This window comes from Panonychus citri, unplaced genomic scaffold (assembly GCF_014898815.1).
Source record: "Panonychus citri isolate SS breed McGregor unplaced genomic scaffold, ASM1489881v1 Contig00023, whole genome shotgun sequence".
Lineage (NCBI taxonomy): Eukaryota > Metazoa > Arthropoda > Arachnida > Trombidiformes > Tetranychidae > Panonychus > Panonychus citri.
The window spans coordinates 1372100-1393884 of NW_026515428.1; the positions used below are offsets into that span (position 1 = coordinate 1372100).

The 21785-nt window shown below is 29.9% G+C and overlaps 1 protein-coding gene across 1 annotated transcript in view; it reads left to right on the forward strand.

The window, feature by feature from the left end:
- LOC128395847 (cell adhesion molecule DSCAM-like) overlaps window positions 1-21785 on the forward strand; it is a 43888-nt gene that overhangs the window by 3925 nt on the left and 18178 nt on the right. Inside the window, 3 exon segments of the mRNA XM_053356333.1 lie at window positions 20432-20518; window positions 21085-21180; window positions 21183-21545. Of these exon segments, the coding sequence (XP_053212308.1) occupies window positions 20432-20518; window positions 21085-21180; window positions 21183-21545 (546 nt within the window).

The following is a 21785-nucleotide window of genomic DNA, read 5'->3' on the forward strand; positions in this document are numbered from 1 at the left end:
AGACTCTTAGTTTATTAAACCTTAATTATGTTCAATCATTAATATCATCATGGTAATCATAATATACTGTTATTAACGTTAAGGTTTTTTTTTGTTACTTTATGTTGATCATCAAGTTAATTGAAATTATATTGCATCAGTGTTGAAACAGATGATTAGTTGATTGCAATTAATTGTTAGATAATTGTTACCATTAAAATTTTCGGGTAAAAAAACAACAACAAATAAAACGACAATCAATTGATTCGGATTTGGTTTTGATTCTGTTTTTCTGCTTATTATTATCAAGTAACTTTTGTTAATCTCATTTGATTTAGTGAAGAGACAATTAAGGTAAGAGGCTTTGATTCGGATTAACGAGTTGGGATGAAGATGAAAATGAAGATAATGATGATGATGATGGTGATGAGGATGAGGATGGAAAACTAGGATATTCTATTTTATTAATTTTCTTCATCAATCATCTCTCAAAAGAGACTGTGGTTAGAGAAACATAGAAGGAGAAAGAGTCGAAAAAGATGTTGCTCGAATTTTTGACAGTTCTCATCTTCATCATCTTCTTTTTCTTCATTAACTAATCAGTTACTGGTGATAAAGATGAGGAAAATGAGGAAGTGGGTGGTAAAAAAAAGCGATGATAATATTAACCACAAACAAGTCAATCAATTTTGTCACCGAACAAAAAAGTTAATATATTTACCGTTAGCATCTTTCATAAGTGTATTGGACAAAACGTCTTAAAGTTTGTCAATCTAATCAACACATTTAACTAATTGTTTACCATTAGATTCAATTGGGAATCTCAGTTATTATTACAATAATATTAATCATCTTCATCATTTAGCCAAATCATTATTCAAACAATCAATTGTAATATGAAAATAGCCTAAGGTCATTTCTTAACATAATATGATAACTTAATATTATCACTTGTGTTAATATATATTGAACACTTAACACTTTATGATTGTGATAATCAAATTTGCCCTCAGGCTGATTCATATCATCACAATGAAATAATATTCAAATGTTTGCCTGAGAAAAAAAAAACAAAATGATTACAATTAACCAACAACATTATTATTATTATTAAATTACAATCAATTCATGGTAATATGATTAACTCTGATTTGTTGATTAAAAGTAGGACATAATTAGATTGTTAATAGATTTTAATGTTGGAAAAATAAATTAACATTTAATTATCAATGATGAATATTAGTTAATTATTATTCAAAAAAAAGTTAAACTCATAACCGGATACAGTTTATTAATCTATTTCCTTTTCTAAAAAAAGCATTACCTTAATGATTATATTTTGCTAATCATGAATTCATGGTAATGATTCAGTTGCATGATAGTCTTTTTTTCATTCATATTCAGTTCCAATCACACCTATTTTTTTGTTCAATTTTCACCTTAACCCAATTTCAATGATAATCTAATGTGTTTGTTGAACATAAATCACATTTGATTTTGATTAACCAAAACAACAATTTGATTAACTCATTAATTGTGATTAAATTGTCTCTCTCTTTACAAAGATTAATGGTAATGATAATCTCTCTCTCTTATTATTCATGATGAATTATTGTTATGACTTTGAAAATGGAATCGAAAAAGAAAGTTCTAAAATATTCTGAAAGTCGAATATGTTTTTTTTTCTTTCCATCATGATGATTATCATGATAATCATTTGTATGTGTTTATATTATGATGATTGCGTGTCTGATTTTATCTTAATCATATTTAAATATTGATCAGGGAGGCAAAATGGATTCCAATCTAATCTCAGCTTGGATAAATCATCTCACCTCATCTTTAACCTTCATCAATTTTTTAAACAGTTAATCAGTTTGGTGGACAAATTGTTAATCTCATCTTTTAATCTTGATTAATTGTCTTTTACTTTTGCAACAATTTCCATTACTAAATAATCTGATTATCCTACCAATGTAATCAGTAAATTGCTTGTGATTTTCCTCGTTTTTTCTGTATACTTAAAATTACCCAACAATTAGTTGATTGTTGTTAGTACTTGTTGAAACAATTAATCGATATTCTCGCCATGTTATTGATTTGCAATACTCATTTACTTTGTTGTTGTTTTTGTTTGTTGGCTAAAACAAATTCAAATCAACAACAAACAAACAAAAACAATCAACTAATTAGTAATACAATTAATACTTTGAATGATTAATTGTTGATCAATGAAACGTTTTTTTTACAACCTTCTTACTATCAAGTTAAATTATAATAGTCAACAAGTTTAACCATTAAGTTAATTGATGAAAATGTTAAGGCTACAAATGCAATTGGTAATTAGTGATACAAATTGACAGGTTGACAAACAATTAATTGGTAAACTTATAGATAATTAGTTTTGATATTGATTTAATTGAAACTCTGGCAACATGGACAATGGTCAGAACAAGAGGAAGAACAAGAAGAAGAAAAAATCTTAGGTTAAGCTACAATTTCCGTTTTACCTTGACCAGTACTTAGAATCATAAGTTAATATTTATTAATCTTTCCACTTTATCATAATCATCATTTCCACTAATGACAATCAGTTGTTTTCATTAGATAATCTGAATCACAAATTCAAGTGAGAGAGAGAGAGACTCAGTTACCTTAAGTCCATCCAACTAACAACTGACCAATGTAAGTACTTTGTTTTTACATGGTAACTGATTTAATCTTAGATGAACATGTTTTCATGAAAAAGGGAAAAAAGAAGCAAAAAAAACAGATAAAGTCTTTATCCGGGATTAAGATGTAAAAGTAAATGAAACAATTGGAGAGAGAGAGAGTAGAAGATAAAATGATGATAATGTCGATTCTGTAGTTACCTGAACAAAAAGTTCTGATGATAATGTAATCAGTTGATTGTTGAGATAAAATGGAAATTGGTAAAAGTAAGTTACATCTAAATCAAATTGTTTGTTTGTTTACTGGACATTGGTCAGTTTCTTTTATGCTATTTTGTTTTCATCTTAGTAATCATGATGATGATGATGGGTGATTATCTTATTGTAAGCAGTCATTTGATTAACATTGTTCATCCATTAAAATCAATATAAAGGATTACCTTTAATTGTTTTTCAAATGTTCTAATGTGAAAATCATTTTATCATCAATCAAATCTAATCTGTTTCAATGTTGTTGAAAACTTTTGAAACAATATTGAGTAGAGTAAATTTTGAATAAACTATTAATAAAGTTTGACAACAAAGTCACCGAATTCTGGACAAAGGTCAGTGAGTGTAGAGATAAAATTTGACTGAAAGAATTGATTTTAATTGGAATGAACAATTTTTTTAGTCATCATGATTACTGAGGATACATTTTTGTCTAATGTAAACTAAATGAAAACAAAAGTTGACCAGTTGATGATCCTTGACATTTGATTGACTTTACCAAGTGTCTAAGTCATTTCAACCATAAACGATTCAGTTCAGCCATAAATCTCATTTTTCACCATGAATTCAATGTTTGGATATGATTTTGTTTAAAACCTTTTCTCATACAGTCTAATAATAGCTCAATGTAACCTAAGCCAAAGGTGAACTGGACATTGGACACTTTTGCTAGCTTTTTTCCCTAGTAAATGGCTCATACCATTTTCCATCATTGGATTTACAGTCCAATGGTCAATCGGCTATAAGATGATGCTTATAATCATCATCACCATAATCATCTCTGCCCTTTGACTATTTTTCATTCATCAGTTAATTTGAAACCAATCTAGTAATAGTAAAGTTCATTTGTATTTTTTTCGAAAATTTTTCTCAAGTTATCTTTGAAATCCAATGGTCAGTCCATTGAGATTGTTGTGATCCAATGTTAATTGTTGATCCAATTCTTTAATAAATTGTCTTTTAATTGTTACCAATTAAGTTGATTCTCAAAGTTTGAAGAGAAAACTTTTTGAACTGATTGAAAAGTTTATCGAGTTGATAAAATGATGATGAACATCAACAAACTGATAAATTGGACTAAATTAAATTACAGTTTCTATTGTTTATTGTTGAGGATGGACAAAGGTTCATAATCCACCTCCCACTTGAGTCACTCTCACTTTGTTGTAGAAAATGTTAACCAGATTAAAATTGAAAAGACTCTTGTAAATTTAGTTAACGTAGTTAATTGATAAAAATATTTAAGTGAATAACATGAAGAGGAGATTCAGTAACTTCCGAATTGAATTATGTCCAAGAGTAAACTGAAAAGTTTTCAGATCTTTTGTCAATAGAAAACAATGGAAATGGATTAATCAAAAAGTAGATTGTAATGTAAAAGGGATGATGATGAGGAAGATGAAGAGAATAAAGATTATAATTAGATGATAAGAGGATGAGAAGAGAGAGAGAGAGAGCAAAACAAAAGGAAGAGAAAATTATGGAAAAATATTCTTGTTTCTTTTTCCAATATTGTGAAAATTTCATCAACAATTCTGGAGGAAAAAAGTGAAAAAAAATAGATGGAAACAAGGAAATAGCAGAGAAAGAGATATGAAGATGAAGATAAAGATGAGGATGGAGATGAAGATGCAAACATGATGATGACGATCAAGGCAGCATGAAAAAAAAAGATGATGATGTCAAAAAAGTCTCGGGAAATGATGTTAACTTGTTAAATGGATAACGGAAGGTAAGATCTGAAGGAGATCCAAAGGGAATCGAGAATAAAATAATAACAAAATATTTTCTGGTGATTTTCATGTTATTTTCATGTTAATATGCATATGAGTTGAAAATGAACAACAGAATGGTGATGATGATGATGATTGACTGAAGATCATGATGAGGAAGAACTTTTTTCTTCTTCTTTCTTTCTTTGATAAACTTAGAATGGGCAAAATCATGTAATAGTTTATGTTTCCTGAATATAAACAGAATTAAGGCGAAAAAAGCAAATCTGAAATTATCTCACATTCTGAGCGTTTTTTATTCATGATAATATTCACCATAGAAGATAAAGGATTGAGAGAGAGAAAGAGAGAGAGAGAGAGAGAGAGAGAGAGGAGGGAGGGAGAGATGAGGATGAAAAGATATCAGATGAAAAAAGGAATCTTATAAAAGGGACAATAAGATTTACTACTGAGTAAAAACAGATTGATTCTGAATCTACTCCAATAACTCACAGGAGATAAACTCATGAGGATTCTCAATAATCTCAGGAAACATTGGTAAACTTTTTCTTACATGGTAAAAATTTATTCAGGAACAAATTTTTTTTTCATTTTCATTGCCTGAAGACTTTTTTTTCATTTATCTCATTGGATATTTATACCTATTTGTACATGAAATTTGTGTCTACTGATTTAAGTTCATGATCATGAATCTGAATTGAGAGAAAGAGGCTGAAGAAAGTTCAGAAATGTATCTAAACTATTATTATAAACCTACAAATAATATAATGTATCGTCATGATTGTTTATTACCATTCACTTAAAGGGTATTGAGAGTTTACTATGCAATTGGAAATGAAATCAGCATCATGATGAACAACATCAACCCGATTGTGATCATCCTCATGAAGAGATGTAATAATATTCAGAAAGGCTTCAAATTGCATTATTCATTTTCTTCATTCAGAGTGTTTACCTCGTTTCCCCTGTTCTACCATTGAATCCACCAAATAATGAGTTTTGTTTGAGTTTTAGACGAAAAAAAAAATAGTAAAAAGATGTAGGCGAAAAAGGAAACATTCCCTCAGGCTATTATCTTGATTGCTCAGTAAATTTCTCAGATTAAGTTATTCATTTTTCCATGATTTTTTCAGCTTTATGGTTTAACTTGAAGGCGAAAAAGTTTCAATCATAAATTGAGATAACTTGATGATGAATTTGATATTTATCATCATGAAATTTTCGTGAATCATTGAAACATAACGATCAACTTTTCGTAAAGGTTTAACTTTAATCCATGGGAATCATTGTTATCGGTCAAGAATAGAAAGAGAAGATTAAAAATTGGATTAACTATAATATTTTGGAAATTTTTTTCCTCTCAAATTTCAAAGTCCACTCAGGTTGTTGATCATTTCATGAACTAATCAACAGAGTCAAAGGCAAAGATATCATGACAATCATTTCCGATCTCATTTTCTGAAACTCAATTCTCACCATTTTGATTACGTGATTCAGGGTGAAAATGATGTAATTGAATCAGAAAGTAAACACCCAATGGATCATCAAATGAATCAGATGAAATTCATTGTAACCTAATGATACAATAATCATTGTGATAACAATGATAATAATTTCATGGTTTATGTCCAGTGGCACTTACTCATCATTGTCTTAAGCAAACTGACCAGTAACATCTTTCAATTTGGTCAGTTCAGTTGAGAGGAAAATTTTAATCTCTTTTTTCATTTGTTCGTAATGATAATCAATTGAATCATCATCTTTAATCCTCAATGATAATGTTTTTCCGTTGATTCTGTTTACTTTGCTACTCTATTTGATATTCACCAGGAATCACCATGGATTCCAAATGATATTGACCGGAAGTTATCAAGTTTACTCAGGTCACCTTTGTGTCAATAATGATTATCTTTCTTGACACCATTTAATTGTCACTAAACAAAAATTAACATACAGAAAAAGGGACAAAAAGGTTAATCCCTAATTCAGTTGAAATCTTTTTTCTCTCTATCTCATCGTTAATCCAATCAATTCAGTGTCCAATCTCCTACATGAAACTTATCCTTTCCATGAATCTCAATAGTAATCATTTCCAAAATTCAGGTTAATCAACTTAGAATCGGAAGTTGTTTCTCGTAGGATTCAATTTCCGGATGAAATGAAGATTGAATAATAATAATATCGAATTGAATAAAAGAAACTCAAGAATAAAAAAAAACATTAGAACTTTTCTAATTCGAAGAGCTCGAAAGAAAAAAAGAGCAACCAAAGTTAATTAGATAATAAAGATTCAAATTCAATATTCATGGCGAAAGAAAAAAATATTTATCATCATTAATTCACAAGGTGATGGTGAAGGTGGTGGGAGATAAACTGAGAGAGAGAGAGAAGGTAAAAAAGTTCGAATTTATGATTTTATAAATAATTCAATTTCTCTTTTATTATTTACCTTAAATTTAATCATCATGATGATAATAATAATCGAGCATGATGAAGATGATGATAACTTTTATGTATAATAACTTTACCCTGTTGTTGACAGTCAACATGAGCCAGTTAGAGGGTGGGTTGAGTGGGTGGTTGGATTTACAGGGTAAAGGAGTAGAGGGAAAAAAGTTGATAATGATTTCATTGAATTTTCACCATACATCATGGTAATAAACTGAACCAATAACCATTAACCATCAGGCTGAATTTTACCTGAACTTATCTGGTCATTTTTGTTTCCCTTTCCATGAACTTTATCATGATTTTTTCCTCTTCATCCATAAACTGAGATTATGATGAGTTAAATTATCATAGAGATTATAATTTAATGTAAATTCATTTTTCCACCATTAACATAATTTCATCATTCAAATTCTGAATCAAAAAGTTCATGGTGATTATCAGGGAAAACTTTAATTATCAATCATCAATGTTAATCTTTCATAATTTAGCTCTGAAAACTTTAATCTCTTCAAATGGATTAAATAAATTGTAATTGTTACACTTTTCTATTCATCTGTGATTGATAAAAGGAACCCGTTAATTTAATTGTCAGTTTGATGATTTAATTGTTGCAACGTGGAGCAATTTAATCAACTGATTAACTGTAACTATTGATAATTAAACTAAAGTTTAATCTTTGTGTCTGATTAGATTAAAATTCAGTTCCCTCACTCGGTGGTGTTGATTGTGAGTCTTTTTTTTTATCATGTAATTGAAATGATAATAATGATGATGATGATGATTAACTTGGAAATATAATTAAGTTAATTTGTTGCGAAATTTTTTTTCTGTTTTTAATTTAACCAGAATTTTCTGTAATTCTTAATTGTTACCATTGAGTTAGATTGTCTCACAATCGATGGAGACAATGAAATTATCATGCTGAGAATCATGATGATGATCATTATTATCAGAACTTTTTTTTTGCTCTAAAAGTTATTTCTTTCTAAATGATAATAATCATGTAACAATTGAATTTAAATCTTGAAATTGTCATGGAAATGATTCTGATTTCATTATCATCATCAAGTTTCATGTTGTTCTCATGATAAATTCAGTGTTGGTATCAATTATTTTACAGATTCATTTTCATTGTGATGAAATAATAATCACATCAAAATAGTCAAATAAGATGATGAGATAATGACTTGAATAAGATGATCATTCATCATGTCAATATCTTATAAAAGAAATAATAACAAAAAAAATATTCTGATCACTGAGAATTCTGGTGGAAAGTTCAGATTTTTCATATTGACCTTTTCTCTAATGTTATACCAAGAATTGGCAACTTTTTTTCCTCATCACTTCTCATCATATTATCATCATCATCACCATCACCCTTAGAAATATCCAGTGGCCTCCCCTGGATGACCTTCAGGGTTACAGAACTTTTGTCCAAATTTACTAATGACCTTTAATGTGTCATCGTGAAGGAAAATGACCAGCAAATAGTAATGACAATGGTAAATATTGTTTGAGGTGAAAATTTATTTTTCTCTCATGACGAGAAAATGAACAGATCTGAGCCAAGTTTCCATTTGAATTCTGTAAATTTTTACCTTGAATTCATTTTTCATGGGGAATTCTGGAATATCCTCTCATTTCCAGGTTATTACAATGTTACTTTCATGATAATGATGATGATATAGTTTGTTATTATCATTACTATTATTAGTATTTGTATTGTTGTTGGGCCTTAAATCTGTGCATACATCATCAATCTTAATCGTTTCGCATGAAAAACTCTGAGGTTACATGATGTCTTCCAGAATAAAAGGTTCATCTAACCCCTTTTCCTCCCTCTCCCTCTCTCTCTCTTACAATTTTCGCCATGGCTTTTACCTCCCCACCTTCATCTTCATCATGATGTTCTTACTTTCTCTCAGAACTCTTTTTCTTTTTTCCGATAAATCTATTGAATCTTCACGAGTAACATGGACATGGTCTGTAGATCAAAATATCAACCCTGTTCAACAGGATAATTCAATGTTTCTTGTTGTTTCTTTCTCAGTTTCAGTTCACATGTTTACATTAACTCTCACCCACCACTGGGAGGGTGGTAAATAAAGAAATCGCCATCAAGGAAATAAAGGGCTTCATATACATTCAAAGCTCAGAAGAAAATGAAGAAGAAGCAGAACAAAAAAAACAATAGAAAACTTTTCGAATCCTTTTTATCGTTATCACCCTATTTCCGATTTTCCTTCTTCTTTTTCCTCTCTGAATTATCATGTTATCGTTTTTATTATTATTCATCTTCAATGAGAACTTTTATTTGTAGCCATTATATTTGTAAGGTCCACTTCTTGACCACATAAGATGAACATTATATTCGCCTTACTTTTGATTATCAAATTTTTCCAAAAAAAACGAGGAAAAAAGTTCTAAACATTTACCAATTTGATTTTCGATGATAGGAAATGAATATTAAACTTTTGAGCAACTGAAGAGAAGAAGAAAAAAATAAAGTTTCAACAATGAAGATAAATATGATAGGTGATGATGATAATCAGCTCTATTATGAGTCTTACCATTATCATCTATTGATGATGCTTGACTTTGAGCTGGAATAAAGATGATAATAGAAGATAGAGAAAAAAATTCTCTGAATAGAATTCGGGTTAACCTGAATAAGAGAAAAAAACAGTTTTCTCTTTTCTTTCTTCTTCTTATTGACATTTCTCTTTTTTTTCTGTCATCCTCATCATCTTATCTCTCTGCCTCTCTCGCTGGACATTACAACATATTGACCAATATCAATAACTTCATTTGAAAGTTTACTTAACTATTACTTTCTTTTCCTATGCAACCAAAATAATAACAAAAATCCAATCGTAATCAAAGATTAGTAATACTGGTGGACAAAGAGGATTACCCATTGACCAGGCCTAATGGTCACGAGCCATTAATTCTTGATTCAATCAGATTGAAACCTCTTATCGATAAACCTTAATGATTATAATAGCTTTTAGTCTGATTGAATTAACCAAACAATTAGCTTATTAATAATCAGAAAGATTTTCGTTCTTACTCTGTGAACAAAAGTGAATATCAAAAATGAAAACTAATCCATTATCGTCATGAAACTTGAACGAGATCAAATTTGAATAAAATTCCAAAGGTATATTAGATTTATGTATTGGAATATAAATATAAATATAAATGTATCTCGGTGGATTTCATGTGGTGGTGATGAGGGAATATGAGTAATGATGGTGACAGAAAAAAAGTATGAATTCAGAACTTTATTTGGAGAGGAAAACAAAAAGTTCTGATGAAGATAAAAGGTGATGAAAAACAGTTAGAGATGAGACATGGTTATGATGATAATGCTGAGAAAATCAAATGAAAAACAGTGGAGAGAGAAAAAGACAAAGAAACATAAATCATATCACCAAACCCACCTCAGGAATAGTGGGTGAATGATATCACCTCATGGAGAGAGAGAGAGAGAGAGAGAGAAAGGGTGATGAAGATAACTAAAATCATCATGAATATAAACCTATCAAAGTTAATGAAAACTCAATCCAAGGGATTGATTCAAAATTATTCAACAGAATTAGTTGTTATATTGATTTGTTTTACTTTTTCCAGTTACCATGTAACTTGATTCAATTGTATATCTTCAGAATTCATTGTATATAAATGATTATCTTTCATGATGATGATGATGATAAAATGGATCTGTTTTTGTCTATGTCACCAAGATAACATGATAACAGAGACTAGGAGGAGATTCGGGAGAGAGAGAGAGAGAGATTGAAATGATCAAGGAGCTTTTTTTATTTCAATTCAATCTCATGTTCAATGTTGAAGATTCAAAAAAAAAGTATCCAAGTTAATAATCAACATGATGATCATCATGATAATCATTATTATCATTCTCATGTAAAGTTATTAGCATTTAGATGAGAAAAAAATTGTTTATTTCCAATGGCAAGAAAAAAAAGCTGACATTTCGAATGGCGGAGATAAAGTTCTGAATGTCATGAGAAATTGTTTGATACCTTTTTTTCATGAGAAATTATCTATTTACATTGAACTGAGTTCTCAAGAACTTAGTAAATAAATTCTAGCAAAAATAAATATCGATACTCTTTTTTTTTGCAGAGTTATCAGTTCCACCTTTTTTTTTACTCTTCATAAGAGACTCAAGTTCTGAAAGATTCTGAATATTTGAAATCACTGAAAAAACAACAACAGAATTTTCATCATCAATGGTTAATAAAAGATGATAAAAGTTCAGAGTGAATGATCAACATTTCAGATGGATAAACATTGAACCCATTCCGATGCAAGGTGATGAAGGTTAATATTCATAATTCATGATGATCGACATTCAAGTAACATCAATACATTATCAATATAATTAATTATCTATCATGTGAATATTTATTTTTCAGAACTTTTCTTCCCTTTTTCATGATAATCTCTCTCTCCATTTCTCATCTTCTTATTTTCATCTGGTTTTTTTCAATCTTCTTTTTCATTCATTGTGAACAATAATGATGGTGGAAGGTGAAAACACCATGATAATGATATCGCTTATTATCATTATCATCATTCAACTCATGATAAGTAACGTTGACTGTTATCATCCACCTCATCATCTTTATCTTCATCTCTCTCTCTCTCTCTTTTCACTTTACACCTAAAAAAGACTTGGATCTCATCTTCATCTTGATCACATTCTTTTCATGAGAAATACATGATATTAAGACTTGAGACTATTTAGTGTTCATCTTTTTATCATCTTTATCTTCATCATCTTCATCTTCTCTCTTTCCCCACCAGTATCAATGATCTTACTCATGATATTATCCGGATGGTTTGTCGTAATTTGATGATTTCTATTTCCAGAAATTCCATAAGTTTTATCTCCTTCCACCATGAACATTGTATCAGGTTTAATCAAAGTACCTTCATCATCTTCATTTCCCTTTTCTTGTGTATCATCTTCCTCATCATCTTATCATTTATCTCTTATCATCATCAACAATATTGACTTACTTTTCTTACAATATATTATATTTCCTGGTTTTCATCAACAAAAAAATGAGGAAAAAAAATCATAATTCTGATTCTGATTCTGATTCATGATATGATGTAACATACATATCATGATAATAGCCACTGATTTTAAATTGATTACTAGATAATCCTGGTTAATGATTAATTTTTATTCCAATATTTTTGGCTGATTGATTAACCACCATTTTATTGATATATTGAAAGGCAATTTATTTACCATGAAAAGTTTCATTTACATAGATAATGTTTCACTTAACCATTGAACTTTTTTATTCATCTTCATGGTTCTTGATTGTGATAATATGTATTTCTTGTGATGATTTATTTTGATCAAATTAATGACCACTCATTGAAATCATGGTGATGATTATTAATCAAGATAAATTGGACATTACAATGAATCGCTGGTGATATTTTAAGTGGCTCATGATTATTGGTAATAACAATTCATGGTGATCATCATGATTACCTTAATAATAAACTTGTTCATGTTAAGTGTCAAGTAGATCTCAAGGATTTCTCATGTCCACCAGCTCTTGACCAGTATAATAATGAATTACATTGTTATTATTATCAAGTTTTCAGGGTAAATCTAAATTCTGGATCAAAATTTTATCCCATTCTTCATATTCAAGTCTATTAATATTAGAATGTCATAATCAGCTGACTTCATGAAGGGAATTATTTTTTTCCATTCATTCCCAGTACTTGTAATTTTTACTCTAAAAAGACAATTAGTTAATCAACTTGGAGAAAGTTTTATAAATTGTAAAACAATAATGATGTTTACATGGTTCAGATAATGATTAATATGGAATGAACTTTTTTTCGTCACACTCACCATGTAACTTACACCAATTTGAGATGAAATTTGAAATCAATTCACAAATTGATTGGAAATTTATTTAGTATCCGAAAAGCTTTCAGATATTAATCTGATTAACTGTCATGAACTTGATGATGTTGAGTAGAAAGCAAAAAAACAATGACCATGAACTTTCAGGGAACTGATATTGTACATGAAACTGTGATAACTTTTTTACTTCTCTCTGTTATCATGTTATTTTTTTTATATTTCCATGAACCTTTGAACATTGGCTCTGAATCTGTGTGTGTGTGTGTGCTGTTATCTGAGAATCATGTTTTTTATTGATTCTTGTTTCATGGTAAAATATTAATTCGACTACACAATGATAACTGAAAGTATTGATTACAGAATCCATCGGTCAGGGAAGGGATAATTGTACCCACTCCCACTTATCTTACCATCTTTAAAAGTTGAGAGAGTTCCGAAAAGTAATAATAACTCATGGAAAAGGAAACCGATGAAACTCAAACTCTCTCTCTCTCTCTCTCTCTCTCTCGTTTCCACTCTATCTCTTTATCATGAAACTGAGTGTTGTTGGTGGCATGAAAATCCCAATTGAAAATGTTGGATAAATAAATGGTTAAGGTTAAACTTTGATTCATTGAATTTCCGGTTTCCGGTTCAACTTTATCAACTATTTTTCCAAAGGATGAGTAAGCCAAAAAAAATGCTCTTACCGATGAGCATCATCATGATGAAGAAAATGAAGAAATTTTTATCCATCATGAAAAATTGAAACTCTACAGGTAACAAGTTGCTAACAAAAGGTAAGAAACAGGATGCAAAAAGTTCTGAATTATCATTATCATGGAAAATATTAGAGATTCAAATTTGAATAAAAAAGCTCACAACTTTATCTAATCATTGTTACCTTTGAGATCCCATGAGAGTCGTTAAACATTACATTAAAGTTTCATTGAGTTACATCATCATGATAATCATGCAAATTATCATGATTATCAGATTTCACTTTCTCTCTCTGATGAACTTCAGATTCATCCTGAAGGGAAAGACTTATAGTGAGAATCGTGGTGTAAGGGGGTGAATAGATTTCTCTGTAATTCCCTGAGACGAAAAAGTTTTTTACTTTTTCTTTAGTCAATTTTTTTTTTGTCTCCTTCGAGTTTGAACAGTTCAATTTAATTCGTTCGCCTTTTATTGTATCCAATTAAAACTGTTATTTGATTATAAGAATTTAAATTACAACAAGATAATCAAGTTAACTACAGATTTAATTGAGATGATTAAACTGTATAATATTGTTTAATTAACTTTGTATTTAAAAGTTTTTTTCTTCACAATCAAATCTGATTTGGTTTCCAATGAATCTGATTAAGAGATGATAATGATTTCAATTGTTAGCCAAAGTTATAATGATTAAGAATCAATTGTTAATGACTTACTATTTCATGTCTATACTCTTAATTGTTATAACAATTAAATTTGATTGTTGTTGAGAACAAAAAAAATCTGTGAAAAGTTAAATTACTTTTACACATTCAAACTATTGAGACGATTAATTGTATTCTAATGGTGAAACAATTATGATTAATTAATGGTTCTTACAATTTGATTAATGTTAATGATTGTAAACATGATTGATCTTGAACATGATTCAGCTTTTATCATGATTATCATGATGATAAAAACTTGAAACGATAACCAATGTAATCAAACATTGATGATGAACAATTTATGATTAATATAATGATAATAATAACAATCATTTATGGTTAACCAGATAAAACAATGTGATATTATTATCATGAGTCAAGAATCAATAGTTACATGGGAAAGGAGGGTAAATAAAATTATCTAATGAATGGATAAGGGGGAGGGAGAAAAAATGATTAGAACTTTTTTTTTCTTTCGATTTTTCGATAAGTTGATCAGCTGATGAGACATGAATTCTCTTTGAGAATATCAAGTTTACTTTATTTGATGAAGAATTGGAAATTTTCATGTATACTCTTCATGAATCACATTCTCATTGAACTTTACTCATGAAAAGGAGGATTACTTTTCTGTTCCCACCTTCAGAAAAAAACCTCATGAGAGTAAATTCATCAAGTAAATGTCTCTCACTCATCTAATCTTCATTTTCTCCCCTTTTTTGCACTTATCATCTTCATGATAAGTATCATCATCTTCATCATCACCCTCGGTGTATAATATGAACATTGAAAATGCGATAAAAAACCATCAACTACAGACAAACAATCAGCATTCAATTTAATTCACTGTTCGAGTTTGAGAACAAAAAAAAATAGAGACAGAATAAGATTCAACTTCTAAAACCCTTTTCCTCTCTCATCGTCATCATCTTCCTCCTCTTTCTCATCCTTATCATCATCATCCTAATATTCATCTTCATTTGTAACCAGATTCTCCACTTTCTGTCTTCCGCCTCTTCCCAAAATTTAACATAAACCATTTGAGTCTCTCTTTTATTCCCAATGATTTCCCTCCGTGTATTTGCCCGTAGTAAATTCACATAGACTTATCTTCCTCATCACCATCAAGATGAGAATGTGGTTCTCTCTCTCTCTCTCTCTCTCCATCCTCATCCCTGTTTCCCTGCTGATGACAGGCAATTTCATTCATATTTTCATAACATCATTTTTGTGGTCACATGAAAAATAAAAAAATTTCAATCTTATCATCTCTCTCTCTCTCTCTGCATCAACATAAAAGCAATAAAACCATCAAGATGATAATGATGATTATCTTCATCACTTGAGAGTCTGTTTTTTCTGTTGATGATTCAATTAACTCTAAATGATGTACCTTTTTTTAATCAGTACAATTCAATTCCATATTCATTCATGTGATATAATATGTACATATAAGTTGATGAAACAAATTGAGTTTATTTACCATGGTGAGATAATCATTCCCAATTTAACATCAATTACACTGAGTGTTGCCTTTTCATTAATACTTTGTCACCTTGAAGCTGAATCAACCATGAAATGATGATGGTGTATAATTATTTTATACCCAGAGAGATAAATAAAAGGGTATTTCAGTCAACTTTCATGATCAATTTCAATATATTGAATTGGGTTGTTTGAGAGCTGAAATTGGAAATGTATTTATAATAATAATATTGCTTCAATTGTTTATATTTGGTGAAAATTGAATATCTATTATGAGGTGATACTCAATTTGATATTGACCTCAGGGGGATTTCAAGATGATAATAATACTCATTCAATTGGATGATGATGATGAAAAGTGTTACCATTATGAAATTTCATGACAATGATGATGGAAAAAAAGTAGACGAGAGAGGAAAAAGGAGAAAAGTTTTGTATCATGAGAAAATCATGATAATAATAATGATAAACTATCAAAATCCAATAGAATTTGAAATTTTTCTCTGGCAACATTCAATTCGTGGGCTCTTGCAACCTTTTCACCCCTTAGAATTTAACAAAAATTGAATCTGAACAGAATGAGAATGAAGTTCTGAAAGTGAATATCATTCACAACGAGTGAGTAAGTGAGTGAGAGAGAAATGAGAATGGGAGGAGGCTCAGTGGGTGCAGGCAATAGATACAAAAAAAGTAACAGTGAAAATAATGATAAGCCTTTTGATTGTTGATAAAATGAAATAGATTCAGCAGATTGAAATAAAAAAGAAATGATTCTTACCATGAATTGGATATATAACTTTTATCACTTTTACCTTTTGTTCAATAATATGAAACCTATTCAGGAGCATACACATTGACTGACATGATATATACATGATAAATATAAAAACCATCATATTGTAACCCACCACCACCACCACACCACCTCTTCCTTTTCCTCCCTCTATCCAACCACCATCAGTAAATGTTTCTTATTCTTATCATCATCTTTCAATGACTCCATGAATTGAACAATCTACCGATGGGAAGAGGATTTTAAAAAGGATCTTCTCTCTCTCTCTCTCTCTCTCTCTTGCTCCTTCTCAATTTTTCGTTTTTATCATATGAACATTTTCCTCTTTCACTGTCAGTCAATATTCACATGAAAATATATATTCACCATGATTATTATCCTAGAGAAAAGGTAGAGGAGGATAAAGTTTCATTCTAATGGACATTCAGTTGACTTTTATCTGACCATTGAAAAGCAAAAAAGAGGAGGATGAAGATGAGAAAAATTCTGACAGAAATTCGGATCACTCTTTTTGTGGATTATTTTCAATCTACATGGTAAAGAGAGAGAGAGAGAGAGAGAGAGAGAGAGAGAGAGAGAGAGAGAGAGAGAGACAGGGAAATATATGTACACCTTTTTTCCAATTCATCTTTTCCATCGAGTTATTATCATGGTGATAACCATCATGCTCTAGTTACACATTGTTAGTGTTCATATATTGTTGCTCATTTTCATGATGCTCCAATATGAAAAGGAATGAATTCACTGAATAGAAATTGATGAAAGGAAAAAATTATTTAACTAGAAGAGGAAGAAAAAAAATAACTAAATTGTTTTCATGAACAAAGAATCAAAAAGTTGAAACTTTATTGACATTCAGTTATCATGGCTCATCATCATGATGAACTTTTCAAGATGATAATATATTCACATGAGATAAAAACAATGAACTTTATATATCAAATACAGTTTTCTAATATGGAACCAGTTTTATCCCTTGCGTGCTAAACTGAATTTATCATGGAACCAATCGTGTTATCTTGATGATGAGAAAGATGCTCGAGATTTAAACACGAATATTTGAGAAAACTGAGTTGGAAATGTTGTTCCATGAAAACAAAGTCATGAAATGCTTGAAATTATCATGAAAGACTGAAAGTCAGCAAGTTATTGAACTCACTAAAAGAGTACTCATTTATATTGAATGGAATTGAAAGTGACCCTTAGTCTGATTACTTCTGGAATGATCACTAATTTCCGGACTACTTTATGATAATCAAATGCTACGAGTCCAGGTTATCATATAATGAATAACATTCACATGATCGTTGAAAAATTCATTTCTTTCATGAACTTGAGTTGATTATATTTAAATTTTAAAACATATAAAAAACTCAGATTGAGCGAAAACCATTTATCTCAATAAATCTCATCATCGTTTTAACATCATGAAGATCATGAGTTTCATGAAATGTAACTAGTTTTCAGTGAAACTTTCATCATGAAGCCAAAAGGTTAATTTTCATTCATTTTATCATTTACTTTTTTTTCTCTGCCTTTTAACTTTCATGATAAGTTCAGTTTCATTTCATTTTGTTTGCATTTGAGAAAATAGTTAATAGTTACTCATATTTGTTTATCTCAGAATAGGAAAGATAATATCAAGTGAAGGATAAGAAACAGAAAAAAGTTCTGAACATTAATATTCACTTTATCTCTCAGCCTGATAATATTATTCTGAAATTGAAATTATATCTATTAAAAGTTCCCATGTTGATTATTTGCTGATACAAATAAACTCACTACATTGAAACTTGATATCGACAAATATTAAAATGTTATAATAATTTCATAATTATCACATTGATTCATTTCAATAACCAATTCACTGAAAATTTTCACTCTCTTTCATGTGAATTAATCTGATATCAATCAAATATTAACTGATTTTCGTCCATAACAATTTGTCATTTTGGTTCCTTTTTTACTCTCACCTTGATTCTTAATATTCATTCAATTGGAAATTAACTGTCAACTCATCACCATTACAATCAACTATTATCATCATCAGATAAAATCATCAACACCTTCACATCAGAAACAAATCACCATCTGAACATTTTCATCATCATTGTAATATGTTAATCCTTTGATTACAATTAGTTAATTTACAACATTGTTGATAAAAATCTCATGTCAACATGTCAATTTGTTATTTATCAAGATTCAGATTAATAATGAAATCAAACTGAATCATCTGATTGGTGATAATTGCTCTTCAAATGATTTAATCTCTCTCTTGATTTGATTAGTAATAAAATTCTGGATTTCATTGAAACTGAACTTTTTACACCAATGTCAATGTGATGGTTCAATTGGTTTAGATGAGAATGATTAAAATTATCTCATGATATTCAGAGTATATCATCTGTTTACCATGTAACTTGGGTGTATATCTAACAAGTTTCGGATGACAATCATCAAGAATTTCAAGAATTCACATAATTCTGTTTATCCATCCACTTATTCACCAACCTATCGGCCACCACCCAACCTCCAACTCTTTATATATATCTCTTGATCTATTCAGTTGAAACAATTTAATGTAATCACTTGAGAAACTATTCATTAATCTTATCTTAATTGAGATCACAATCCAAATGAATACTCAGAATCATCTGATTATCTAATAGATAACAATCAGCTTTTCCCCTGTTGTCTTTCTGTCAGTGTCAATTCATTCAAATCTCTTCAATTTTTCACCTATTCCATATCATCAAGTGCTAGAACTGAGAATATCAAAAAGGAATGAAAAAAAAGAGATGAAATTTTATCACTTTGGTGAAAATGAAAATCAATTGAACCATAAATGATGAAATAAAACTCATGATGATGAAACAAATAGATTCATAAACAGATTGAAAATTGAATACTAAGTCAATCAACAGACTGAAACAAGATGAATGAATTGATATGGAAGATGAAAGTGAGCGACAAAATTGACACCCCACTCTTTATAATATTAATACTAAATGGATGGTTACAAAACCTTCACCTTTCCCACCATCTACATGGATAACAATCAACAATCAGATAGTATGATGATCATCCCTGAGGATAATATCAACCACCTCTTCATGAGATTCTGTTTGAAACCTTTTGGGATGAGGATGAAAAAAAAACTTTTTCCCATCATGAGAGTTGATGAAGATGAAGGAGGTAAAGTGGGTGGTGGGAGTGGATAATATGATGGAAAGGATATGCTTTATGAACATAAGTATATCTATAATATTTCAAGTCAACATGTTGATAATGTGATAACTATTTTATCTGTTATTTTATTTTCATTTTCATGAGTGAATTGTTATCATGATGATGGAAGGGAAATGATAAAAACGCTTGGATTGTTTTTTCTTCATCTTCTTCCCTTTTAGCATCTTATCCGAATGCTGGAAATTTGATGAAATTGAAAGAAACCAAGAGAGAGAGAGAAATCTCTGTAAATTCTGACAAGAAAAAAATTCTAAGAATAGTCCAGAATAAGGATGAATAAACTTTGTTTCCATTTCACTTAATTTGCATGATATTTGGTGACAAAGAAACACTGGCATCCAGAAATTGTCACCTTCCCTCAGAATCCTCCATATTACAAATAATATCATCAACTTGTAATTATTTCTCATTCTGCAACTAATTGAATTGCTTATTACTTTTTTATTCCGATATCTTTTTAGGTTTGGTCACTTTTATATCTCTATCTTCAGGTTTAGCATCCACATTTGCATCATCTCAAATTTCATCATCTTTTATCAATTTTAAAGGTAAGAAAGTTTTATAAGTTTCCTTTTAGAATAAAAAAAAACATATAACCTCATGGATGGTAAAAGTACCGTTATCATCATCATCATTGAATGAAAATTGAATCGCTTTGGTTGGATAACCATGGTAAAAGAAAGTTGTTTTTATTTATCATTATTTGTCTCTATCATATTATGAGAATCATATCATCATCATCATGATGAAAATAGCAAGAAAAAAAATTTCCATCAGTTCAGTGGGAGGAACAAATAAATGGAAAAGTATTTTCCACCCTTCGAACTACAGAAATTGTTCAGAATTGTCTATCGAGAGGGAGAGATAAAGAGAAGAGAAATTCAGAACTTTATCAGATGAGGAAAGAGGACAAAAGCTTCACCGTGACACATGAACGTTGAACTTTTACTCAACCATGAAACTGAATCAATCCGATAGATAAAGAATGAGAACTTTTTTTTACACTTTATTCAATTTCATTTCCAATGATTGAAACAATTAACTCAGGGTGATGATGAAATGATTATTCAAAACTTTTTTATTTCTTTTTCAACTCCACCAAATCCACTCTCAGAATCTCCGCTCTTTTTAACGACAACCTTTGATGATGTTCTGGTAAACCCTGGAGGGAATGTCCTCCTTTCATGTTCAGCATCCGGCTTACCTCTTCCTCTCGAGCAGGTTGGCTATTTAATGGTAAGCCGATTGACCCATTGGAAAGTGTCAGCTCCAATGATCCAGGAGCTGGTGGTAAAAGTGAAAGTGAAACTCTCGGTAAACCATTGGTTCAAGTCCGCCGATTTGCATCGGAAGTAAGGACAACCGTTAATCTGACCTCCGTTAATTTAACCTCTTCTGGCCTTTATACATGTATATTTGAAAATGATCTTACAAGGGTCAGCCATTCAGGTCGTCTTAATGTCCATGGTAATCCAATTGTCCACGATTCAATGGTTCTAGGCCAAGAAGGGTCAAATATAACTCTTGAATGCCGATACGGAGGTTATCCTATTCATTCAATTTCCTGGGAAAAAGGTAATGAAAATCTTGTCAAAAATAAAATGATAATCTCTCAGAATTCAGTTGATGTTGTTAATGGAAATCAACAAATAATATTACAAGCTCATGGTAATTCTGGACATTCAAGATGAAGATTCATTGATAAGTGATTATAAACATGATTGGAATTTTACTTTTTCCTTTTTCCATTCAAAAAATGATAATTAATATGATAACATGATTAATGTCATGAAACCAGGAAAAGGTTAATAAAAA